The sequence below is a fragment of the Kogia breviceps genome, chromosome 13 (genome assembly GCF_026419965.1).
Source record: "Kogia breviceps isolate mKogBre1 chromosome 13, mKogBre1 haplotype 1, whole genome shotgun sequence".
NCBI lineage: Eukaryota > Metazoa > Chordata > Mammalia > Artiodactyla > Physeteridae > Kogia > Kogia breviceps.
In genome coordinates this window covers 15,856,842-15,882,405 of record NC_081322.1, presented here as the reverse complement: position 1 = coordinate 15,882,405, position 25,564 = coordinate 15,856,842, and the positions used below count along the sequence as shown (strand labels likewise).

The 25,564-nt window shown below is 32.1% G+C and overlaps 1 protein-coding gene across 1 annotated transcript in view; it reads right to left on the bottom strand.

Annotated features, from left to right (window-relative positions):
• The window catches only part of EYS (eyes shut homolog), a 1,724,957-nt gene that overhangs the window by 1,597,806 nt on the left and 101,587 nt on the right, over positions 1-25,564 (bottom strand). Inside the window, exons 5-6 of the mRNA XM_059083021.1 lie at positions 25,100-25,214; positions 1,400-1,565 (exon numbers count right to left, since the gene is read on the bottom strand). Of these exons, the coding sequence (XP_058939004.1) occupies positions 1,400-1,565; positions 25,100-25,214 (281 nt within the window). The remainder of the gene's footprint in view (positions 1-1,399; positions 1,566-25,099; positions 25,215-25,564) is intronic.

Here is a 25,564-nt window from a genome sequence, read left to right as displayed (position 1 = left end):
GCATCGGCAGGCAGACTCTCAACCACTGCGCCACCAGGGAAGCCCTTAATTTTTTTTAACGTGTCAAACTCTACAAGGATTTTAACCCTGCATTTTAGTTTGGACATTACTTTCTTTCCCAAATCTTATTTTTACTCTTGTTCTCAGAGTTTCAGCCAGGACTTCAAAGGACCATCACTTCTTAGCGTTTTTATTTCTAATGTGCTTTATTGGAGTCTGATTGACATACAAAAAGTTGGAGATATTTAATGTGTACAACCTGATGTGTTTAGAGTAAGTATACACCTGTGAAGCCATAAACAATCAATGTTGTCAATGTATCCATCACCTTGAAAAATTTCCTCCCACCACTCTGTTTTTGGCTTTTTTTTTTTTTTTTTTTTGTGGTGAGACTATTCAACATAAGATCTGTCCTCTTAGAAAAAATTTAAATATACAATATATTATTGCTAATCATAGGCCCTATATTATACATATTTCCAAACCTTGTATAACTATGAACATTTGTACATTTTGAAACATTTATTTTAAAAATAAAATTCCCTCAATCTAGAATGCTGTCTTCTCCAACTTCTCTACCATGGCCTCACTGTATTTATCTCTGTTACTTCTTTTTTTAAAATTATTTATTTATTTATGTATTTATTTTTGGCTGCGTCGGGTCTTCGTTGCTGCGGGTGGGCTTTCACCAGTTGCGGCGAGCGGGGACTACTCTTCGTTGTGGTGTGCGGGCTTCTCATAGTGGTGGCTTCTCTTGTTGTGGAGCACGGGATCTAGGGCATGAGACTTCAGTTGTGGCGCTCCGGCTTAGTTGCTCTGTGGCATGTGGGATCTTCCCGGACCAGGGCTCAAACCCATGTCCCCTGCATTGGCAGGCAGATTCTTAACCACTGTGCCACCAGGGAAGTCCCTATCTGTGTTACATTTTATCATAGAAACTTTATTTGACCTTCCAACCTACTCTCCCAATTGCCCATATTGTCTTTTCTTTTTTTTAAAAAAAAACAGGTTCTTTGGTTATAAGTTTGCATAGGAAGATGTTTCTTTCTGTAGGAGCATTTTACTTCAATTTACAATAATATATTTATCATTGTGAGTATTTGCCCAATAAATCCCTCCAAAAAATAGTTAGATCTGTGAGAGTAGAGGATAATTCTAGTTTTTTTCACAATTATATATCTTGCACCAAGCAGAATTCCTGGGATGTAGCAGATGATAAGCATATGTATGTCTTTTAAAGGAACACATCAGAGAATAAGAGTATTAAATTCGTTTTTACTTTATTTTGTGTTTTGAGATATAAAGTCTTTTGTGTGATTGGAAAATTAATACTTACCTAGTAAATTTTGAACTGATTTAAGCAAATTAAAAAAAAAAAAACACACTTTAATTGAATTACCTGTAAATTTCAATTGCCACACGTATTTAAATTGAGGAGGACTTGCAACTTCAGCTTGACAAATATCATGGCTGATGGTTCCACAGTAGCAGGCGTACGGATGAATTAAGCAAGCATTCTTCATAAATCGACATGAATTTCTTGTGTACCCTGGAGTGCATATATACTAAAAAAGGAAGTAATAAAATTGATTAAAAACTGAAATATGTTTTGGCATATAAACTTTTGCTTATACAAACACACTGCTAATTTCTAAAACCACCAATTAAAAAAAAGTCTGTAGAAGACACATAATATACCACTCTTCTTATTCCTTCTATTCCTTTCTCTTCTCTTTTTGTAGCATCTGGCCTCATGCTCATGTTCATATTTCTTATGTGATATTCTTTTGGCTTTGACTCACTCCTTAACCTACAATGTTTCCTTATGTTCTGCCTGCTGGGTTATAATATTTTTCACAAATGAAAAATAATCATGGTATAAATTATGAGATGCATCATCTAAAACATCAGTGTCTCACTTGGATTAACACAATGAAATGCCAAGGTACTGTTTAAGTTTGTTGGTTTTTAAAAGATATATTATTTGAAAATATTTTAATATAATCAGGGCATATTTTCTAATAATATGATTTATCTGCAGTAATCTCTAGTATCTTCAAAGAAAGAATTCATATCTGGCTATACCCACGATGAAATTAATTAAATTTAATCAATTTTAAGTCACATTCAAGCCATCATTAAGTTTTAATACATGCTACTTTACTGAGGTCTTAGGATGACATAAGTCAATAAGATAAATTTAAGCCCTGGAGACAGAAAATGGCTATATATTCTGTTTAGGGCATATCTTAAGCCATTTCTAATTCTCCTAGTTTCCAATGAGCAAATCCTCCCCTGAATTTGACAGAAGAAGGCACAACTGAGTCATGAGGCACAAGGACTCACTAGCATCTAACATTTCCTTTAATGCAATTACTGTACTAAGCAAGGTTTGTTCTCATTGTTTCGGGTCATGATGGTCTTCTACCTGGATTCACAATAGAATTCCTAATGCTACAGAAAGTATGAATCTTAAAGTATGAATTTTTATATAAATTAGTACAAGACCATATACGTAACTGAAATCAACAATAAAGACTAGAAATAATCTGAAAAAAAATTATCATTGCATTATATTGAGTGGCTACCAAGAGAATAACATTATGATAAATTTCTAAGACTTGAGATCACTGAAAGTTTTATCCCATAATTTTTATACTAAGACACAGAATTTAACCTCTCCAAATGTTATTAGCCAATCTTCACTGTCAGTGGATTTGTGATCTTCATTGTGACAAGAAATATGAGGCCTAATAAATTTGAATTCATGACTGTACAAAATAAACTTAGCATAGTAGTATATGGTTTGTATTAAGAACCAGTAGAGTCATCTCTTTACTTAAAACAAAACAAAAAACCAAAAAACTCAGCTTAAACTAAGCCATCTCTTAGATTTTTTTGTTTTATTTGTATATGTGTGTGTGCGTGTTTTAAACTAAAAATATCAGAGGCAGCTGTACCAAATATATGTGTATAATCCTCATTTCTGTCTGGGAAACTCAAGAATGATGGGTCCATTTGGAAATAAGACTTTACATCTTCTGTAATAACTCTAGGGGAGGTGGACAAATTAAAAAATAGGGGCCAGCTAATGATGACAGATGCCAGCAAAATCATAGGAATAAAATGGATCCTTGCCCACAGTGCTGCTATGGTGCTCATCCTGCTAGTTTGAAAGTTACTTGGAGACAAAATAGGACTCAGGATTTAGCTGAATAAAAAAAAAACAAAGCTCCCCATGATAGTTTTCAAGGAAAGTCAGAACAATTTATCTCCTTCTATCCTGAAAAAGGACGCTGTGAAAGTTTCCTGTCTCTAAACAAAGTTTGGGTTTACAAGAACTTATTTGGGATGGGAAATTGGAGCCTTTATTACTATATATGATTATTGCAACACAGAAAATTGTGTCTGGCAGAAACCTAAGTGTTAACAATTTATTTCCTTAGACCATATGCAAAGGTTAGGAAGGGTCTATTATAGGTCTAATATAGGTCTATTCTAAAGGTGACCTCAGTCAATGACTTGTGTGTTCATGTGAGAATTCATACTAACACATACTCCACAGCAACAACAAGAAAATAAACGAAAACAGGTGAATAGAACAGAAGTAAAGTAAAATAGTGAGATTGAAGAATGGAGGCTTTTAGGCAAGTAAACTAAAACCACAACTCTGAATAGCTCTGAGTGTTCTAGCAGCCAAGTAAAAATATAAAACATGAAAATATAGTGTAGGTCTTCTTGTTTATTCGAAGAGGTGGATTTGCATTTTGGTGGATTCATTTTAGTTTATTGGAAAAACCATATTTCCATATGATACTCCTAAGGAGTAGTTGTCATATGGAGGAGGATGTTAAACAAGTGATAACACTTTAATAATACTAGATTTTTGTGGAAAATTATTTAACAATTTGACCATGAATTCAAAAACATTTTTCTGCATAGTGCTACTTTATTCAAATAAGATGGTTTTCAATAAATTGATTATTTTCTTTTTGAGTATGAATTTTGAAAACACCATTACTGGAGGAAATTAGTCATTTGGAATTCACATGGACACGATGACTCACGTAATACCTATTGCCCATTAAAACACTATTTTATTAATTCTCATAAACTTATATAGACAATTTAACAATTCAGAATCATTTGTATGACAAGATCAGCGTCTTTGTGAATTCAGTTACTCTGAAGTGACCTCCTTTTTACACTGACATTAATTTCCAGTAGAATTAACAGTCCTTTCTGTCATTAAGTTACCTGAAGTTCCACAGTGACCCCAGATGCCATGGTAATACTAATTTTTCTCTATCAATTTTATTTGGACCAAAGCGGACTCAAAGTTTTACAAGAAAATAATCATTTAACTATGTGATGTTTTAATCCTCCCCACATTAATAGCTGAAATTAATACTTTACAAAATTAATACAAATAATTGGAATTAATACTTTACCTTATTTCTAATACTATTATATATTTCCCATTTAATTCATGGATTAAGTAACAAATATTTGTTAGAAAATCTGTGCTTGTCTAGATCTATTTCCAGACATTACAGATCTACTTCTCCAACATTCATAAGTTTCAACCTTCATCCATGAAATAGAAATATGACTCCCCTGAAATAAAAGGGGTTCACTTGCATTGACAGAGTGGATTTAAGGTGAACAATTCACTTGTTTGTCTGGGACTTAATTTTTTTAGCATTGAAATCCCTATGTCCAGTGAAGGTACTCGGTGCTAGGAAACCTGGGATGGTTGGTTGCCTTAAATTGATTATATACTCAAAGTATTATTCCTGAAATGAAGGCAGACGAAGAACAGAGCTGCAGCTGACATGTCATGAGAGAGAAAAATGGTGTTCTGTTACTCTAAGCCTCTGAAGTGTGTGTGTGTGTGTGTGTGTGTGTATGAATATGCATGTTTGTAGGGGGTTACCACAGCATAGCCTATCTAACACACTTATCAAAAGTCTTCTCTGTCTAGAGGTGAGACTAAACTCATTTGCTGAGGTTGTTTCAAATATGAAATATCTATAATTGTATTAAGTTGGTGATAATCTTATAAAGTATAAAGCTCACATATCAGTAAAAAAATTAATATTACATTTATTATAGTAAACTATAGGTGTTTATAAATTGCTAATAAAATGTACATGGAAAAGCAGTGCTAGTCTATCTTGTAGGTAACTGCCCAGTTTATATATAAAAATTAAAAACAACAAACAATTCAGCATTTGTAGTATTTCTTCTGGAATTGAGTGGGGTGCCAGTGGTGGGGATATACAAACATTCTTTTTTTTTTTTTTTTTTTTTTTTTTTGCGGTATGCGGCCCTCTCACTGTTGTGGCCTCTCCCGTTGCGGAGCACAGGCTCCGGACGCACAGGCCTAGCGGCCATGGCTCACGGGCTTAGTTGCTCCGCGGCACGTGGGATCCTCCCGGACCAGGGCACGAACCCGTGTCTCCTGCATCGGCAGGCGGACTCTCAACCACTGCGCCACCAGGGAAGCCCCAAACATTCTTTTGAGAGTGAACACATATCTTATTGTTGACAGTGAACTAATTAACTACCACATATTAGAAAACTAAACTTGAATTAACCTTGAACTTTCATAAGCTTGTGAAAGCATAATTTTGGTAAGCAAGCAGTGAAATTAAGACAATGACGAAGTAGTTTCACAATGACAGTAAAAAGAAGCAAGAGAATCAAGAAGATTGTCCATAAAAAGGAAAGCAATCTATTTCTTGTATCACATGTCAGTATATGTTACATCAGTAAGAGCGTATTTTGCAATACCAAAGTTTTGTGACTTTTACTTGATTGACAAAAAAATACATATTCATAGTACTTTTATAACCCTAACTAACTGATTTAACATATCATGTGCTGAAAGCATTTGATGATGCTTTCTTAAGGCTTTTGTTTTTTATAAAGGGAAAAAATTTTGATTGATAGTATGAAGAGGATTTAAAAACAACTCTAGATGTTGAGTTATTTTAACAGCTATATTTCTTAGGCAAGATAATGATTTCTTTTAGATATTCTGCTTCCTGTGCTGTACAAGCATCTTAAACTTCTCTCTTTCAAAGAAATTGTATCACCAAATCATGGCTCATACCTATCTTACAACATCTGTATTCTCTGATGGTTCTATGTAAGCATTTATGCCAGGGTTTGGAAACTGTGTTAAAAATATAGAATTTTTTTTTCTTTACATAATGAAGATACTAATAATAAGGATACCACATCTCTCTCTCTTTGCCTCAGTGCTGTCGCTCTCTCTCTCTGTCTCTCTCTCTCTGTGTTTATGTGCATGTGTGTGGGAGAGAAAGAGAGAGACCATTTTGCCATATATATGTTACCATTGTTCAAATGAATTCAAAAGCATTGTCTAACTCATTTCATGTGAATTTTCAACAGCCTTGATAAAGAAAGTCCTTTTATATTTTGTTCTAAACTTCAGATAAAAAGACAACAATTATGAGATTTATTAAAAGATCATACACCTCAGTTCTCACAATGCCAGGACATAAACATATATATATTTGGTTTAAAATCATTTTACTTTATTTTTTGTCTCCTCTTTATTCTCCAATAGAAATGTTATTGGTACAAGTTAACACTAAAGATATATAATCACTAGAAATCTGAAGTGTAAAATGTTACGAATCTGAAATTTTATTGTTTTTGTCACAACCTCTCCTTGCAGTAACATTTCTTTCTCACTCATTCTTCTTGAATTAGTACTTACAAATCACTGACATTTTATTTATTTGTAAAATATCATATTCTACTTAGTTTAAAGAAATTTAGTGATTTTGAAAAAGCAATGATGAATTCACACAGAAAACAGTTCAAAAACATCCAGTGATATGCTGCCTACAAAAGGCTCAATTTAGGTTTTAGGACATACACACAGTGAGATTGAAGAGATGGGGAAAAATATTTCAAGCAAACACTAACCAGAAGAAAGCAGGAGTAGCTACACTTATATCAAACAAAATAGACTTTAAGCAAAAATCTGTCAAAAGAGACAAAGACAGCTATTGTAAAATACTGAGTCAATCCATCAAGAAGATATACCATTCATAAATATTTATATGCCCAACACTGAAGTAAATATATAAAGCAAATATAAAAAGAACTAAAAGGAGAAATAAATAGCAATACAATAATTCTTGGAGACTTTAACACCTCACTGTCAACAATGGATAGATCCAGAGAGAAAAATCAATAAGGAAGCTGTAGATTTGAAAAACACTATACTTCAAATGGATCTACCAGACATATACAGAATATTCCATACAATGACAGGAACACTCTTCAAAGTGCACATGAAACACTTTCTATGATAGATCATATGTCACTCTGCAAAATAAATTTCACCAAATTAAAAAATAATGACATTATATAAAGTGTCTTTTGATAATCAAATTATGAAACTAGAATCAATAACAGGATAAAAGCTGTTTTCCACAAATATATGGAAGCTAAACAACACACTCATGAACAACCAATGGATCATAAGAAGAAATCAAAAGGTAAAATTTTAAAATCCTGAAATAAATGAAAATAGAAACACAAGATACCAAAACTTATGGGATGCAACAAAAGCAGGTCTAAGCAGGTCTAAGTGAGAAGTGTATAGATGCAAAAATTATCAACACAGTATTAGCAAACCGAATTCAAAAATATATTAGAAGATCATACACCATGATCCAGTGGGATTCATCCCTGGGATATAAGGGTAGTATAATGTATGCCAATCAATAAATGTAATATATCACATGAGCAGAATGAGAGATAAAAATCACATGACCATCTCAATAGGTACATAAAAAATGAATTTTTCAAAATTCAACATTCATTTGTGGTAAAAACTCCCAATAAATTGTGTACAGAAGAAAAGTACCTCAACATAATAAGGGCCATATATGATAAGCACACAGCTTACATCAAACACGATGGTGAAAAGTTGAAAGATTTTCTCCAAGATCAGAAGCAAGACAAGGGTGCCCACTTCCAATATTCTTATTCAACATACTACTGGAAGTTCTAGTCAGAGCAACTACAAAAGAAAAATAAATTACATTTATCCAAATTGGAAAGGAAGAAGTAAAACTATCTATCTGCGTATGAAATGTTATATAAGGAAAATCCTAAAGACTCCACCAAAATACTGTTAGAAATAATAACCAAATTTAATAAAGTTGCAAGACACAAAATCAGCATACAAAAATCTGTTGTGTTTCTATACTAACAATAAATTATCATAACTAATAAAGAAGATCCCATTTACAATAGCATCAAAAGTAAATAATTAGGAATAAGTTTAACCAAGGAGATCAATACCTGTATGCTGCAAACTATGAGACATTGACGAGAGAAATTTAAAAAGACACAAGTAAGTGGAAATATAACCTGTGCTCATGGGTTGGAGAATTAACATTATTAAAATGCCAGTACTACCCAAAGCCATCTATAGAGTCAATGCAATCTCTATGAAGATTTCAAGGGCTTTCTTTTTTTTCTTTTTCCAGAAATAGAAAAATAGTCCTAAAATTTGTGTGGAACAACAAAAAACCCCAAACAGACAAAGCAATCCTAAGAGAGAAGAATGAATCTGGAAACATGACAGTTCCTAATTTCAAACTATACTACAAAAGTACAGTACTCAAAACAGTATGGTAATGGTATAAAAACAGACAAATGGAAAACATTAAGAGCCCGGAAATAAACCCATGCATATATGGTCAACTAAGAAGTGAAAAAGGATCCAAGGATATTCAGGTGGGAAATGATAGTCTCTTCAATAAATCATGCTGGGAAAACTGGATATTCATAAGCAAAAGAATGAAATTGGTCCCCAATATTTACCATTCATAAAACTTAACTTGAAATAAGTTAAATATTTAAATATGGCTTAAAGCAACAAACAAGCAAACAAAAACTCCTAGAAGAAAATATAGGTAAAAATCTGCTTGATATTGGTTTTGGCAACGATTTCATATATATGATCCCAAGTGAACAGTAAAAAAAGTAAACAAGTGAGACTACATCAAATGAAAAAGGTTCTGCACAGCAAAAGAAACATTAAACAAAAAGAAAAGACAAGCTTTGGAATGGGAGAAAATATTTGTAAACCATGCATTTGATAAGAAACTAATATCTAAAATATATAAAGAACTCATACAACACAATACCTAAAAAACAAATCAAAATTTAAAAATAGAAATATTACCTGAATAGGCATTTTTACAAAGAAGATATGCAACAAATAGCTATTAAGTACATGAAAATGTTCTCAGCATCACTAATCTCCAGGAAAATGCAAATCCACGAAACAATTACACATCTGTGAGGATGTGAAGAAAAGGGAGCCCTTGTACACTGTTGGTGGGAATGTAAATTTGTACAGCAACTATGGAAAACAAAATAAAATTTCCTAAAAAAATTAAAAATAGAACTGCCATACCATCATGCAACTCCTTTCTGTGTATATATACAAAGGAAATGAAATAACTATCTAAAGGAGATAAGTACACACCATGTCCATTGCAGCATTATTCACAACAGTGAAAACATGGAAGTAACCGAAGTATCCATTGATGGATGAATGAACAAAGATGATGTGGACTAATATATATTCATATATATTATTCAACCATAAAAATAATATATATAGTATATATTATACATAAATAATATATAATGAACATTATATGATTTTATAGATATCATATAGCATATATATTATACATGATCTTTTAATATATATATTTATAATATATATAACCTCATAATATTATATGTATAACATAATTGCATATCATTTATTATATAATAAAAATATGTAATTATTATATGTATAATATATTATATAATAAAATATAGTATATGTTATATGCAATTACTTTAATTATGAAATAATTATTATATATTTTAATTATCTATATAAAATTATACATAACTATTAAATAATTAATCTAATTATATATAATATATACTATATATAATTATACTTATATAAATTATATATATATCATTTATATATTATATAATAGAAGATATATAAACAATTATCTAACATTAATAATTCATATATAATACTATTATTTATATATAATATATTTTAGATGTGATATAATATGTATCTTATGTAATTATATATCTGATATTATTTTGTATTATACAACTATAATGTATAATAATATATAATTTTAGTATAATATATAATATAATATAAAAATATATAATATAACATATATAATGTAATTATAAAAATATAAAATTCTACATAATACATTATTATATACTTAATATAATTAAATTAATATGTATCATATTATATTATTATATAACATATATCATATATACCATATATATCACATATACATATCATAGATGTTATTATATATCACATCACATTATATTATTATAATGTATTATATATTATACAATATATATTCTATAATGTGTAATATATTACAGACATAAAATATAATAATTTATTATACACATATAAATATATTTTATAATATATATTATCATACTATGTTATATTATTGTATTCATTATTATATAAAATATATTATATGATAAATATTATAAATATCATATAAATTATTATTAATGATATAATACAATATTATATAAGCAATACAATATATGTAATATATGATGTATTATATAATTACATATTAAATATCATGTATCATATAATTATATATTATATATCATGTACCATACGTAGTATGTAAATAATTATATATAATTATATAATTATACATAATTATATATATTATCATATATGCCATGATATATATTGTTATAATATAATATATTATTTTATAAAGTAACATATTAAAATATAATATAGTATAAATAATTATATATGATATATGATATACAATATATAGTGTAATATTGATAATTTATTTATATTATTAATTGATTAATTATATATAATTATTATATTAATTAATGTTATTTTATAATTTTATATTTAAAATAAATAATATAATATAGTTTCAAATATATATTAATATAACAATACATAATTATTATTCAACCATTAAAAAGAAGGAAATTCTGCTATATGCACCAACATGGGTGAAATTTGAAGACACTTTTCTACGTCAAATAAATCAGACCGGGAATGATAAATATTGTATGAGCTCACTTATATGTGGAATATAAATGAAAAAAAATCAACAAGCTACTCAGAGATACAGAGGTGAATGGTTATTTCCTGGTGGGGAGGGGAGAGGAAAATGGGTGAAGGTGGTCAAGATGCACAAACTTCAAGTTATAAGATGACTATGTTCTGGAGATGTAATGATGTAATGCACTCTATGGTGACTACAGTTACCAATATTCTATTGTGTATTGAAAGTTGCTAAGTGAGTTGATCTTCAAAATTCTTACCACATAGGAATTGTGAATATGTGAGTTGATGGATGTATTAACTAACCTTATCATGGAAATTATTTCACCATACAGGTATTCCTTGTTTTATTTTACTTTACTATGTTTTTACAGATATGTTTTTCACAAATTGAGGGTTTGTGGCAAAGCTGCATTGATCAAGTTTATTAGTACCATTTTTCCAACAGCATTCACATACTTCACTTCTTTGTGTCATATTTTGGTAATTCTCACAATATTTCTAACTTTTTCATCATTATTATATTCTTTATGGTGAACTCAGATCAGTTATCTTTGATGTTATTATTGCAAAAAGATTACATCTCACTGGTAACCAGATGAAGGTTACCAGTTGTTTTAGCAATAAAGTATATTATAGTTAAGGAATATACATTTTTTTTAAGAAATAACACTATGGCACAATTAATTGACCTCAGTATAGTGTCAACATAACTTTTATATGTATGTACTGAGAAACCAAAAATTTGTGTGACTTGCTTTATTGCAATATTCAGCTTTATGGCAGTGGTCTGGAAACAAACCCATAATAGCTCTGTGGTATGCCTGCATATACGTGTATCAGGTCATTATGATGTACATGTTAAACCTGCACAATGTTATATGTCAGTTATAAGTCAATAAAGCCATGAAAAAAGTATGCTTACATATATTTTACTGTTTGGCAGTGAAGAAAAATTTAACTTATAAATAGTATATAAGTACATATAATATAAATAAATTACATAAATATATATTTATTAAGTATATAAATATAAATTTAATATAAACATATGTGCAAATATATAATAAAATTTCACTTTACAGATGTTTACTTAGTAGGAGATATTTCCTTCCCCTTCTTAAATGTATAAATTTTGTTAAAATTATTCCATATCAGTATTATAAATGAGTACAGATAAAGGGTAATACTGCCCAATTGCCTAAGTCTATCCTGTACTCTAATGTATTTATCCTTCTGAAAGACTTTTGTTTCTAAATCTCTTAAGTACAGTGTCCATTATTAAACTCCTACCATTGCTTTAAATTAAATGAAGAAAATTAGAAAAGGCAGGGAAAATCTTCAGAGAATAGAATCATTCTTTAATATCCAAACAGTGAATCAATCAGTCTCAAAAAAGTATCAAATACGTCTGACTGTCTTTTTTTTTTTTTTTTTGCGGTATGCGGGCCTCTCACTGTTGTGGCCTCTCCCGTTGCGGAGCACAGGCTCCGGACGCGCAGGCCTGGCGGCCATGGCTCACGGGCTTAGTTGCTCCGCGGCATGTGGGATCTTCCCGGACCAGGGCACGAACCCGTGTCTCCTGCATCGGCAGGCGGATTCTCAACCACTGCGCCACCAGGGAAGCCTGACGTCTGACTGTCTTTAATCTAAATCAACTTCCAGTTGCCAGTCTAAAAATGTCTTTGCCACGATACTAAACACAGTGGTTGTGTCTCATACATTTTATGTCTTTGAATGCCAAATATCATTCAATTTCAGAAATGTATTTGATAGTCTTAAAGAGAGGAGAAATGATTACCTCTACCATTTACAATAATCTTAAAACTCTTTCCCCTTTTTCAGTGGATATCTTCATTTTTTCCCCCTTAGGTTAGATAGCACACATTTGTCTTATTTGTGACCTAATAAATGAGTGTAGAAATACAACATCCTTATTAAACTTTCCAGTGTAAACTTCTTGCAATAGTGGTATACATTAAATAAAACAATTAATTTATTAAATAGCTTCAATCTTCTTTTTCAAGGTAACATATTTACTCTATGCTTTTTCTTTAGTTTTAGTTAAATTTCACCTCTTCCGTAGAAAGAACAATCTGTCAACTCCTTTAAAAATATATCCTTTGTTTCCACAGCATTTTCAGTTTTCTAACTGACACGGTTTTTCATGGCAAAGTCAAACATTTCTGATAAGTTTGCCATCCCAGGGAGAGTACATACTTAACAAGCTGAGAGTGACTCAAATATCATTTTTTACTTGCTTAAGTAGTTGAAAACTTAGATAATATTTAATCATTCATCTGCTTTAATACAAAATCAAGTTTTTTAGCATTTTGTTTTATTTCAACTCATCTGTGGTTGCACTTTGCTATTTACATAAATATGTAAATGTAGTATTTGTATCAAATATCTTTTCCATCTGTAAAAGTGTATATCTAACTGAACATATTTCCCTAAAAGACCAGTAATATACATGAATACTCAGTCTTTACCTTATTGATTTCAATGTTTACATCCAGAAACTTAAATGTTAAACTTGTTTTCCCCAATTAACTCTTAAATTTTTAAATTTACTTTATAAGTCAAGTTTTTAAATGATTTCTTATAATATATGAATACTGATTTTGTCTATATACACCTCTGCAACAGTTGGGTATTCCTTCAAATTAATGCTATGGTAGTAACATAGGACTTCCTCAGACTGTGACTCAAAACATAATCTACTAAATGTTTTTACTTATTTTGTTTCTGACATATTGAGGCAATCTTTCAAAAGCAAAACTTCTACCCTTAGAAATCTGGTTAAATGATTTTGTTTATAAATAATTTTTTAAATGATTAGAAAATTTTATTACATGAGAAATATTTAAAAATCAATCTATGTATTTGATTAATCATTAAGTAGAAAACAATTATAGATGTGCTAGATTAATAATACTGAAATACAAAATGAATAAAATGTTAAACTACAATAATTTGGCATGAGTTGAAATAGCTCACCTCACTGCTGGACATGAGTTTAAGATATGTTTTAACTCTTGGCCATCATGAAGGAGACCAAGTTGAACCATACTAAAAATCCCAAAATTCAACATGGCAACCTTCTCTTTGGGGGTGATTATAGGTGACTTTACATTTCCTTCAGGTGTTTCTTTTATCTACTTTTTATATCAGGAGCTTTAATGAGGAAATTCAAGGACAATGTGCTCCTCTGGGTCAACTACAGTCATTTAAAGTTTAGCTCATTCACTCTGGGTGACACCAGTGAGCTCTTAACATAATTACTGAAGAGACAGAAAACGTGTATTAAAAGTACATGATTGGCCTATTAGAATGTTGTGGAGTAAGAAGAAGGGAGGCACCTAAGTTTTTAAAACTGAAATTTATTTTATATTTCCTGATTTACAGTTCAAATGGAATGAGCAATGTTAATGTTTTTTGCATGAAAATTTAACTAGGTGATATCACACCTTTTGGGTACAATTATGTAATTAAAATTTGCACCTGATTTTAAGAGTTCCAGTCATCAGCATATTGTCAGAGGAATTTTTGTGAGATGAGACAAACTGCTTGCCAAAAGACATACTGACTTTGTGAAGGGCATCTAGAAAGATAAAACGAGTTAGGATTCAGGTGACTACCTGACTGAGGGAATTTGGTTATTGACAAAGAATCAGTGAAGTAAATTCCTTTCTTGGTTCTCATAACAGATGCAAGAATAATTAGAGACTGACCCAGACTTGTTAATAGTAAACCTATTCAAAATATAATGGGAACAACCAACAAAATACTGTCACACTTATTATTTTTTTTTTTTTTAATTGGGGCTCGTGCTCTGTTTTCCAAGTATAGTCTGAGGAGAGGATGAGCCCCTGGGGTGCTGTCACACCTATTTTTACCTACATCATTTCTATAATGGTCTTCCGTCTGCCTTCAATTCTTACTCCCTTTCCTGCCCAATCACAGGTTTAGGTCAGGAAAGATTACGAAGAGCTGAGGAAAGGAGACAGGAAAAAGACCTTATATATTTTAGTCTACTTAAATATGCTTAAGTATATGTGGATCTGTCTTTCTCTCTCCCTTTCTTTCTCTGCACTGTGAGAAAACAATACTTCTTCATCATTGGTGGACACTAATTAATAAACCTGAACTTTGAGTGACTATGACTCCGAGAGCTTCTCTAATCATTTTCAGTTGGCATATTTGTTTGTGTGTTAAAAATAAATTTTCTTGAAATCTCTGTGTATATATCTCCTGTTGCTGCTGTAGTAAATTACTATAACCTTAGTAGTTTAAAATATTTACTCCTTTATATTTCTGGAGCTCAGATATCTGAAATCTGTCCTACAGGGATCAAGTCAAGGTTTAGGAGGGCTCTGAGGGTGTAACTGAGCAGGACCCTAGTAGGCTTTCCCAGAATAGACCCCAACCCGTGTCCTCCACCTGCCTTTTGTCTGTAGAAAATCTTTAGTCAAATAATAAATTTAATCAGGGAACTGAGATAACGCAGAAAGAAAGGAAAACAGTCAAGCAAGACAAAATAATATTTTAGCCATTAAACAAAGTCAAGCACCTTTAGTTCTTCCTCAAGGATTATAGATAATATTCTGAGTCATGTCCTTTGAGCTGTCTTGCAGTTACCTAAACACCCACCAGGGGGAATAAGTTAACTGTCTGTTGCCCACAAGCATGTGGACCCCAGACTGATTGGAACCAGAAGGCTGATGATGCCAACTCTCTATTACCTCACCACCAACCAATAAGAGGAATGTCCACGACCTGGCCACACCCTGATCCTTGAACACTGTAAGACTCCTCACTACCCCCTCCAGGGTGGGGTACAGAGTTTTGACGGCATTAACCCGCTGTGGCCCCCTTTGCCTGGCAAAGCAATAAAACTGATGTTTTCTACGTCACCCAAAACTCTGTCTCTGCATTTCTACTTGGCACCGGTCAGCAGAGGTCAAGTTTCAGCAAGAAGGGGAGACTCTGTTTCCATGACTTTTTCAGCATCTAGTGGTCACCTATATTCCTTGGCCTGTGGACTCTTCCTGCATCTTCAAAGAACATCACTCAAATCTCTGTGTCTGTCATCACATCACGTTCTCTGCCCCTTAACCCTTCTGTAACTCTCTTATAAGAATCTTTGTGATTAAATCAGGCCCGTCTGGATAATCTAGAATATTCTCATATCAAGATCCTTGTCTCAATCACATCTTCAAAGTCTCTCTTTCCATATAAGATAACATTTGTCGGTTCTTAGGATTACACAGGGGCTTATTTAGGGTGCCATTATTCAGCCAACCATATGCTGGATTCCCAGAAACTGTTGATGAAAGTTATGCCTTCGGTTTATTTAACATCTACTTCTGATGCACCTGTTTACAGATATTATGGCACTAACTCCTGATCATGAGCATTTAGGGAGGAAAGTAACCATCCTAAAGGTCCAAAACACGATATGAATGAGATTCATGTAAACAACTACACTTTAAAAAGTAGTTTAACCAGTGATTTCTACTTAATTTTTAAGCAGTGACTTTTAATTGTAAAGAAGTCTTCAAGCATGATGTTTTTCTATTCGTTTTTCTGTTTAATCATTAATGAAGACATATTGACAACTTTAGTTTCTCTGAGGCATTTAAAGTATTTACATTTGTTTCTTTTAAATATGAGCGTTTCAACCATTCACAGAAATTGCACTAATTTAGATGAATTGAGCTGTCACTTCTTCTAAAGTTGTTTTAATTTACTTTTTCACTTGATATAAAAATTCTGCTGAAAATAAACAAGAGAAATGATAAAATATATGCTTATAACTTCTCCATTCTTGCTCTTATAAATGGATAAGGGTATGAAATAAATCAAGTTAAATTTTGAAAGTGTGAGAGAAGTTTTTGAATATATTCATCACTTAAATCCTTCTTAAATTTCTTCCTACTGTATAGCTAGTGTTAATTATTATAGTTAATGAATAAAAAAGGTGGAATTACAAAGTACTACTCATTGTAAACCAATTAATTTACAACTGCATGTAGATGTGACATGGACATAAACACTAATTCCTGAGTATTTCTATTTTAGTCCTAGAACTACTATTAAGACACCTGTAAATTTCCTGTACACAAAGTTCTTGACAAATAATAAAAGCTGTGTGGTAACTTTAATATCTATTAATCCTTTTAAGTTGGAAACTTTTGTTGCTTTATTACTGCTTGCTGCCTAGGAAGGCAAAGTCAGGAGGACCCAGGTAATACTATGGGAGTCCAATCATCAAAATGTTTCTAACACTTTTTGTAACTAACAACCTTAGGGCAACAAAACCATTTCAAAATTGCTTAAATATGAAACCTAGGAAAGATTTATTTCTTGTGTTCTTTGAAAAATTTCTTTCAAGTTAAAGCATATAGTTTTTGTTTACTTATTTAAAATGACAATGATTCAAATGATTAAAATATACTGAAGAACTAGAATAAAGAAGTAATGTACACTGATGAAAAGTACTTAAAAACTAAAACCTAGTGTGATGATGCTATTCTCTGTCAAAAACTATTTTAGGCAGGGACCAACTTCTATGGCAAGAAGCTGAACAAGAGCAGGAATAATTACACAACTAATGAAGGACACTCAGAAGCCATCGAGAAATCTGTCTAACCTTGAGATTAGCATACTAAGTGAAGTAAGTCAGAAAAAGAAAAATACCATATGATATCGCTTATATGTGGAATCTAATATATGACACAAATGAACTTATCTTTGAAACAGAAACAGACTCAGATATAGAGAACAGAACTGTGGTTACCACAATTCTGTGGCAACACAGAATGTGGGTGGGGGAGAGTTGGATTGAGGTTTGGGGTTAGTGGATGCAAACTATTATATATAGAATGGATAAACAAGGTCCTACTGTATAGCACAGGGAACTATATCCAATACCCTATGATAAACCATAATAGAAAGGAATATATATATATTCCTTTAAAATAGATATTTTAGATGTGATATTTCTTTGTTGCAGAGGACTCTCTTGTACTACATTGTAGAATGCTTGGCAGCAAACCTGGCCTCTACACCAGACATCAGTAGAAGACCCAACCCCTATTTGTGACAAACAAAAATGTTCCTAGATGTTGCCGATTATCCCCTAGTGGACAAAATCGCACTTGGTTCCTCTGGGGATCTCTTGTTCTTGACCTTAACTACTCTTTTCCACAGATGTCTGGATGTCTTGGTACAAATGATGACAACTACTAATCCAGTCCCTAAACGTGAAGAGAGTATCTCTGAGGACTGATAAGAAATAAAAATATTGGTGTGTTTATCTGGTTGGAAGCTTGGAATGTGATTCTTGGTCCAATAGGAAATGGTGTCAGCTTTTCTGGTCATTTTGGAGTTTGTAACAGATCATAGTGTGAATTTTAGATTTTGTCATATTTTGTATGTGTGTAAACTAATATTTTGAGTGTTTGTATTATACTTAGCTTATCTAACGTCTCTTTGATTTGTTGACTTTTAAGATATTTTACATACAAATTATTGGGAGTTGTTTTATTCATCACATAATTCTTCCCACCTTTCACCAAATGCATCTCTGTCCCAAACCCATGTTGGGCTGGCTTTGACTACTGCATTATTAAGAGAAAGGTCTCCTGTGAGTTTATCAAATCTGGGCTTTTCCTACATAGAAGAGACATTTCAAGGTTCCCAACCACTCCACTCCAGTTGGCCCTACTTGCCTTTGCTGAAATTTTGCTGCCTTTTCTGGAAGAAGGTTAGTCATATGCAAAGAAACAAGGAGATCTACCTTCATAGAGCTCACAGCTCAGCTTACTCTAGTCTGACAGATAATAAAAGAGAGATGTGAAGAACTCGATTGTTATCTGGGAAGCTGGATGGCAACAGCTATTAAGAAGAACCACAGAAAAAGGAAGTGACATGTACGGGCTTGGAAAACTTCAACATATTAGATTGGGCATCTAGGGAAGGACTCACTGAAGGTAAACGTTTGAGAAAAGGCCTAACAGAATGGAGAATCCCTAAATCAGACATTTGGGTCAAAATATTCAATTCAAAAGCCCTGAGGCAAGAGCACACCTGGGTTCTTCTAGGAAATTCAAAGAGGCCACTATTGGTGCTTTACAGGGAACTAGAAGAAATAAGATTAATTAAGCCTCTGGTTAAACACTTACCTAATCTACCCCTGGAAAGTCTAACTATGTGAGCCTTCAAATTCATCTGTGTGTATGTGTGTGTGTGTGTGTGTGTGTGTGTGTGTGTGTGTGTATGAGAGAGAGACAGACAGACAGACACAGACAGGCAGAGAAGAGAGAGCCAGAGAGAGAGCCAGAGAGGGAGAGAGATTCAGTTTAGACTTTCTGTTGTTGAAACTAAATTTTAGAATTCTAAATTCTACAACACATGCAACTTGTACTCACATTGAATTCTAATTGGAGATTTACTTTTTTCAGTGTGGGTTTGCATAAGTCACTCTTGTGGAAACTAATTGTTAAGAAAAAGATTTAACTAGAGAGGGGAAATAGAAGAGAGAAATAAAATAGATGGTGATGTTAAACTAGATGAGCTTTAAAATTTGTTTTCTGTTGGTTCGCCAATGAAGCCTTATAAGGACTCACACAAAGATGAGATAAAACATAAACTGCATCCATCTGTATTCCTGAACCAGTTGTAAAAGAAGAGAACCAAAAACTGTGTACAAAGCTCTTGGGGCATTTTCTTTAATGTTATAACAAGCAGCAAACAACAATTCGGTCATAACATCAGGAAGCTATAAAGTTTTTGGATAGACACAAACCAGAAATTGTGGTTCTAACTATGTGTATTAACTATTAAAAATAAAATAAAATTTACTAGTAAATCACTGAAAGTCTAAGGAAAAGAAATTCTGAGTCATTGCTCTGAGGCAATGTAAATAGTATGTAATTGCATAGCGCCTATATTTTTACTTTATAATGTGCATAATACCAATCAGATTTTTTAATTTAGTGGCTGTCATTTATTCATTTTTTATAAACATGAAAATTACAGTAAATTATTTTGCTATGAAATCTATTTTTTCAATGATTTATTCATACATAGTGATTATTAGAAATCTGACTATCAATTATCAAGTAACAATTGTTTTATCATGAAGGCATTTATATTATTAATATTGAGAATGCAATTGACATTGTGAAAGTGCTTGATTAGAAATTCATTACAATTTCAATGAGAAAGTTTACCATCATTATGCCACTTCAATTAGAAAGAAATTGAACTGAAAATAGAGACATTTAACCCATGATGAAGAGCATGGCTTAGAATGAATAAGGTTCTGACCTATGGGCTTTTTTACCCCTAATATTGTCCAGCCTGTTGCATTTAATATAAACTTCCTAATCTTAAAGTCATTACAGGATATGCCTTATTCTTCATATTACTTCAATTAAATGAATAATCAAAAGAAATAATTCTCTGATTATAATTTTAGTCTAATCTAATTAATTGGAGTAAACCACTGTCAAATTATTGGTTTATTTCCTTTTAGCCTATATACACATCTGAATAATACAAATATCATCTAGACCCCACTGGCCATCAAAACTCCCATCAATCTTGGTCTTTCCTTACATCTGGGATTAAGTCGGAGCCTCTCTGTGAATCCTCAAACCCTCTTCTCCACACTTCTCTCTGGTTCCCTGTTTCTCTGTCTCCGTGTGTATTAATTTGTCCCTGGACCACGCAGGTCACAGACCTCAGAAATTTCATGTTTCCATGAAAGTAATTCAAATATACCAGGGAAATCTCATGTTTATTAAAATGTATAGAGTCCTAAATGATTATGGAGATGGAAGACATCAGATGCCACATCACCTTATACCATCTGACTCGCTCCCTCCCTTGAATGTTATGCTGTCTGATATATAAACTCTTCAGATGTTTGAGCACTCTGGGAGGATGATTGTTGTCACAGCAGAACTTCCATGACTGTTGACCTTTCCCACAACCCAGAAAGCTCATAAACAACATCTTATTTTGTTATGAGCAGCAGTTAATATCATATATATATATATATAAACCAAATTGTAGTTAGACTAATACAGCCAATTTTTATTAAACATTCTGATTTGAGTATTTTCCAAAAGTCACGATACACTTCAAAAGTAAATTGGATGGGGCTTCCCTGGTGGCGCAGTGGTTGAGAATCCGCCTGCCGAAACAGGAGACGCGGGTTAGTGCCCTGGTCCGGGAGGATCCCACATGCCGCGGAGCGGCTGGGCCCGTGAGCCATGGCCGTTGGGCCTGCGATTCCGGAGCCTGTGCTCCGCAACGGGAGAGGCCGCAACAGTGAGAGGCCCGCATACCGCAAAAAAAAAAAAAAAAAAAAGTAAATTGGATGTATATTCTATTATATGGGTGCATTATAATTTTTAGTTATTTTTTGCTTAATTTGATTACTTTTATTCTAAAATAAGTAACAATATAGTGAATATTTCCTACATGTTTGATGTAATCTTGTTTTCTTCAGGTATTTCTAGATTTTGAATGATTATGGATTGAAAACCTTGGGTACATTGTACTAAATTGCCATGCATTGGGTTTATATCAAGTCCTATTTTCCCTGTATACATGTGAGAACGCTGTCTCATTCTTCCATGTGGTATGGGAAGGACACCAAGGATCCTGAACAAAAGTCTTTTGACTTTTCTTGGACTTGGAGAGAGAAATCAGGGCTAGGGGTGGAGAAGTAGTAAGTTGGTGTGCAGAAGAACTCTCAGCCAAGGGCCCTCCATGAGGACGTCTCCCTGGAGGCTCCTGGAACTGTCCCAGCTGAAGCCCTCGCGCCCCATAAAGAAACAGGCTTGGACTGGGAATAAAATGCATGTGAGCTTGGCTGAGGGGGGTTGGGGCGTGGCCGAGTGTCGACTGCAACTCTTTCCAGCCAACTGTGGAGCACTGGCTGGGCACCCAGTCCAAGGTGGGCCACTTCCCCCACGAGGCCTGCCCGGGCAATGCCTCCTAATTGTCTAGGGTTGAGGGTGAAAGGTCACACATAAGATTTTGGCCTAGAGCGAGACTCTGCATGTCTCCTTAAGGTCCGTCAATATTCTCCTATATATTTTTCATACATATGTTAATATATATACACAAGATATTTTTAGGTATATACAGCATTATAATTTTTGTATTTTCTTCATAAATTGAAATTATGCTATTAAAAATCATCATAAATTTCTTATTTTATGCCTTAAAGTCTAGTTTACATTAAATTAATATAGTCATCACCAATTTTTTTATTGGTATTACACTGATATAACTTTTTCCATCACTTTATTTCAGTAAAGACATTTTATTTCAATTGTCTCATGTAAACAATAAACATCTGGATTATGTTTACTTTTAATGAAAATTCAGTTTGATAATCTTGGCATATTGTTGACATTTTTCTATGTTTTGATGAGCAGAAGCTTTAAACTTGTCCAATCAATTGGTTTTGTGTCCTTTGCTCAGTGAAAGGCCATGAGGAGTAGCCTTTGTTTTTCTGCTTGTTTTTCTTCCCTAGGAGCTTAATAATTTTATCGTTTATTCTTAGAAAAACTCACTGGTTAATTCTATAGTTTTTAATTTATAGATTTTTAATAAACAGTCATGAGATATGTATATCAAACCCTCTTACTGGTATTTTTTCTGTATTTATATTTTATTTCATTTCCTTACTGTTTTAGACTGGTAAGGAAAAGAAGGAAAAAAAGCTGAGTTGTCTAGTCCTATGTCAAATTAATTAAACTTATAATCTCAAACTCTCCCCCTAAGAAAACTCCCAGGCCAAATGCTTCAGTGGTGACATTTGAAGAAGAAATAGTCCATTATACACAAAATGCTACAAGTAATAGAGGGGTAGGGAACAAATCTCCACTCATTTTTCTGAGGCTAAATTAACCCTGGTGCTAAAATCTGATAAAGACACTATGAGAAAATAAAAGTACAGTCTTATTACTTTAATAGTTATATATTATTATACTATTTATTATTTAAAATTAAGCATTCTTTATTAATATATGAATACAAGTATTTTAGTAATAAGTTGAATACAGAAATAGATAAAATGTCTCAAGCCCAAGAAAGAGTTTTCTTAAGGATGTAATATTTACTCAGAATTCTAAATCAGTTACTATATTTCACCATATTAACACACTACAAATGAAAAATGATATGATCTTCTAATTACATTCAGACATTCAGAATAAGCAATTGACAGAACTCACCAACCATTCATGATACAAACTCAGTAAATTAGGAATCAAAGGGAACTTCATCAATCTGATAGAGGCTATCTCCAAATATCTAAAGGTACAAGTGAAAGTCTGATTGCTTTCCCCATAAAATTGGCAAATGCATGCACAGTTCTCTTCACCTGTTATTAAAAATTCTTATCAATCTAATAAAGTATGTAAAAGAAATAAAATATAAAGATAGGAAAAATAGCAGTAATGCATTTAATATACATATCTAATGGCTGTTCATTAAAAATCTATAAGTTAAAAGAAAATAGAACTAACCAGGCCAATAACATTCCTTTCTTGCTAATATTTTATCTAATGGAAGTTATTACACTTAAATTAGAATTACCAAAGGAAAAAAAAAAAAGAAAGCAAAGTCTGCAATGTGATTAAAAGTTCAGTTAAATTTCTTAAAAGAAAAATTCAAATTGGAGTTAGACAGGAACCAAAATCTAAAATATAAACAGGATAACATAAAATAAATTAAAACCGAAATGGGAGAGGCATTTCAACTAGACATTTTGCTACTCAGGTAAAGGTAGGTACATTGTAAAGTAAGAGGAAATGGTAATACATCCCTTATATTGAACATAGATATGAGTAGTGCTTGCAAGTATGAGTTCTGGAGTCAGTACTTTTCCAATATGCCTCATTCATCCCCATCGAAATATGTGACCTTGAGGACATATTCAAAAGCTCAGTAGACATTTTATTTTTCTATAAAATGCAATGAGATTTATGTGAAGATCAAATGAGGTAATAACCATTATGATAAACTATAATGCCAAATGTATTATAGGTGCTAAATGTTATGTTCTTATACTATGTATTCTTGTATAGTAACATTATTATATTTTAGGATGTTTGCAAAAGTACACGTATATATTTTTCCATGGTCCTATAGACTATGCAATCATAGTAAATATGGATTTGCTTGTATTTCAAAATTTTATTTAATCATTATAATGTACATATATAATTTTTCATTAATATTTTAAAATTCAACATTATACTTTGATATTTATAAATATAAATACATGTTCACTATTTTAATCATTCTTTATAATCCCATGGTATGACTGTGCCAGGATAAATTGATCCATTTTCCTATCCATAGGCTTTAGTTGGATTCAGATTTGGAGTGAAAATTTTTGTACACAGCTCTTTCAGTACAAAAGTAATTGTTTCTCCAATAGACCTACCTAAAAATGGAACTTTGGAGTTGTAGGATATGCCTTACCATGTGTAGCACACACACTCTGTGTTTGTAAAGTCATTTCGAAAACTACCCCCACAAACAATATATTTTATGCCCTAATAACTACCAGACAAATTGTATTTCCCACCTGGCTTAAGAGCTGAAGGCATTAGTAACTATGGTTTTATATATACAGACATATATCACCAATACTCAATTAGTTATATACTTATTTTATAATAAATACACTGAATAGAACACTTAATAATGCCCTCCTAACATAATTCTTATAAGTTAAAAACCTCTAGTAATAAACTTTATATAACTCATATTTAAATATACAGAAAAGGATGTATTTCTCTGGCTTATATTAATAAAAGCATTTGAAATAGGGACTGACAGAAGCTGCTGCATTTTGATGTGCTAAGTTACTTTGCCACGTACTAAATTACTTACTCTGAATCTTCTGATTATATTGAAACACCATCCTTCATTCAGACAGTTGATGGTGAAAAGTCTGCAGCAGTCAATTACTTTCTCACAGTTTTTTCCGGTAAATCCTGGAATACAGCTGTAAATGCATCAGTGTAAGTAAAAAAAACTTGCAATTTAAATATTTTCACAGAAGTCTATTAACAGGCTGCCCAAAATAATAATGCTTTGTTTAAGTTACATACAACATTTATTATCACATTATGTTTTCAATCATTGATTTTGTCCATGCATACTTGTGTCCTTTACAAAGAAGAAGTTTTATTTGTTTAGAGGGAATTTGAAAAAAATACATCTTCAATGAATGGTCTTAATATTACCTTTTGGAGATGTAAGAGTAAAATCAACTTTGGCCTAAATGAATATTTAACAGTAAAATATAGATTTTAGAAAACTATTGGAATAAATGAAAGCATTATTGAAATGTGA